Source organism: Eimeria mitis, genomic scaffold (genome assembly GCF_000499745.2).
Source record: "Eimeria mitis Houghton genomic scaffold, Emh_scaff2938, whole genome shotgun sequence".
NCBI classification, from domain to species: Eukaryota; Apicomplexa; class Conoidasida; order Eucoccidiorida; family Eimeriidae; genus Eimeria; species Eimeria mitis.
The window spans coordinates 1-1842 of record NW_013571280.1 but is presented as its reverse complement, the minus strand read 5'-3'; the positions used below and the strand labels follow the sequence as shown (position 1 = coordinate 1842).

Here is a 1842-nt window from a genome sequence, read left to right as displayed (position 1 = left end):
AAACATGAAGCAAATCTAAGGGCCCTCAGGGAGGCCCACGCACAGCTGAAGGATGAGCTGAGAGTGCCTTGCCAAACCCTAAACCCTAAACCCTAAACCCTAAACCCTAATCCCTACAGTCTAAACCCTAAAGCCTAGAAGCTTGTTGCTGTGGCAGTCTCCAGAGCGGCTTGTATTTGCTGCTGCTGCTGCTGCTGCTGCTGCTGCTGTTGTGGGGCCCCTCAGAAGGCTCAGGCGGAGTGCCAACGCGCGCAGGAAGAAGGCCGGCTAGCAGCAGCACGGCTGCAGCGGCAGCAACGCGAGTGGCAGCACCAGCGAGATGACCTCTGCGTCCGCCTCCGGGGAGGCATAGAACAGCTGCAGGCCGTGCTGAGTGCTGCTAGGCACCAGGAAGCAGAGATGCAGACCCTGTAGCTACTCAAGAAACCCCAACAAGCTAGATAAAACACCCTTGCAACCAGTAGCTAGCTGCAGCTAGCTACAACTAGCTACACACATATATATTGCTAGGTGCAGCGACGTGCAGCGAACTACTGCTAGCTGCACATGCATGGCTAGCTGTAGCTAGCTGTAGCTAGCTGTGTGAGCGGCTTGGGGCTTGGCCGAACTGGCACCAAGACTCATGGAGTGGCGGTGACGGGGCCCTCGTGCTGATATGCTGCAGAAGAGCAGCAGCTGCAAGTTGCAGGCCTCTGCCGTCTTTTGTTTCTTTTGTTTTGGCGAACACAGATGAACAGAGCTGTGTAAATACAGCGCATTTGTAACACATAAGGACTTCAACTATCTATAGCTAGCTGCGGCTAGTTGTGGCTAGCTGCGAACGCTGTGGCTAGCTAGCTAGCTAGCCACTGGCTGTGGCTAGCTCCAGATATCTGCGAGAGCTGGGGGCTTCGAGTGTGCTCACAGTCCATCTCCGGCGGGCTGCAATCCCACTGCTGAGCACAGCAACTGGCGGAGATACACAAACAAAACCCAACACAAAGAAAAAGAAGCAATGCCCAGCTGGGGGCCCCTTGGGGGGCCCTGTTTGAGGGGCCTCGTTTGGGGGCCCCCGTCTGGGGGCCCGCTCGGTGGGCCCCTCGGCGACCAAGGCCGATGCCCCTTTGGGGCCCTCGGTCGCGGTCCCGGCGAACGGCCAAGGCCGCTTGCAGGCGTAGCAGCAAGAGCTGCTGCTGCTGCTGCTGCTGCTGTTGCAGCACGCGCGGTTGGGCTGAGGCAGGGCCTGGGGTGTATGTGGGGTTCTGGCCTGCGCCGCTTTGTAACTGGATATTAGCGAGATACTGTGATTTATTTAAAGCAATAAAAGGTAAATAACTGCATTTGTATCCCCTTATTCACGCGGAAGATGCAGAGAAGGGCTGAGGTGTATAGGCACCTTGAGACGGCTGCGGCGGCGGCAGTACGGGGGCAGAGAGGGGCATGGGCTCGCAGTTTTTTTTGTTTTGTCACTAACAAACAATTGTTATTTTAAATAATATAATTATATTTCCTCCCTTTACTTATTTTTAATATTATTTCCACACAAGCCTGTGTGTTTCTGCTGGCTGTTACCGCGGCCCCCGCGAGGCCCCCCCGAGGCCCCCGCGAGGCCCCCGCGAGTCCCTGAGTATTGTTGTGTGTGTCTTTGTCTGTGTTTCCTCCTCTTGCTGCTGTTTCTCTCTGTTTTTTGCTTCAAAACTCTTTTGTATTTAAAGCATGCAGAACACTGGGGGGCTTCACAGCATAGGGGGCCCTAGCTGGCACTCTTACCGCCGCCTCGGCCTTCGTACATACACCCGAGACTAAGTATACTGGGGGCCCCCCCAGAAAAATGAGACAGAGGCAGCAGCTCCACGCCCCCTC

General features: G+C 55.7%; 1 protein-coding gene across 1 annotated transcript in view; it reads left to right on the top strand.

Annotated features, from left to right (window-relative positions):
- EMH_0060470 (myosin heavy chain, putative) overlaps nt 1-414 on the top strand; it is a gene marked incomplete at both ends in the record, with an annotated part of 4427 nt that extends 4013 nt beyond the window's left edge. Inside the window, one exon of the mRNA XM_013497798.1 lies at nt 226-414. Coding sequence (XP_013353252.1) covers nt 226-414 — 189 coding nt within the window. The remainder of the gene's footprint in view (nt 1-225) is intronic.
- Between the last annotated feature and the right edge of the window lie 1428 nt (nt 415-1842).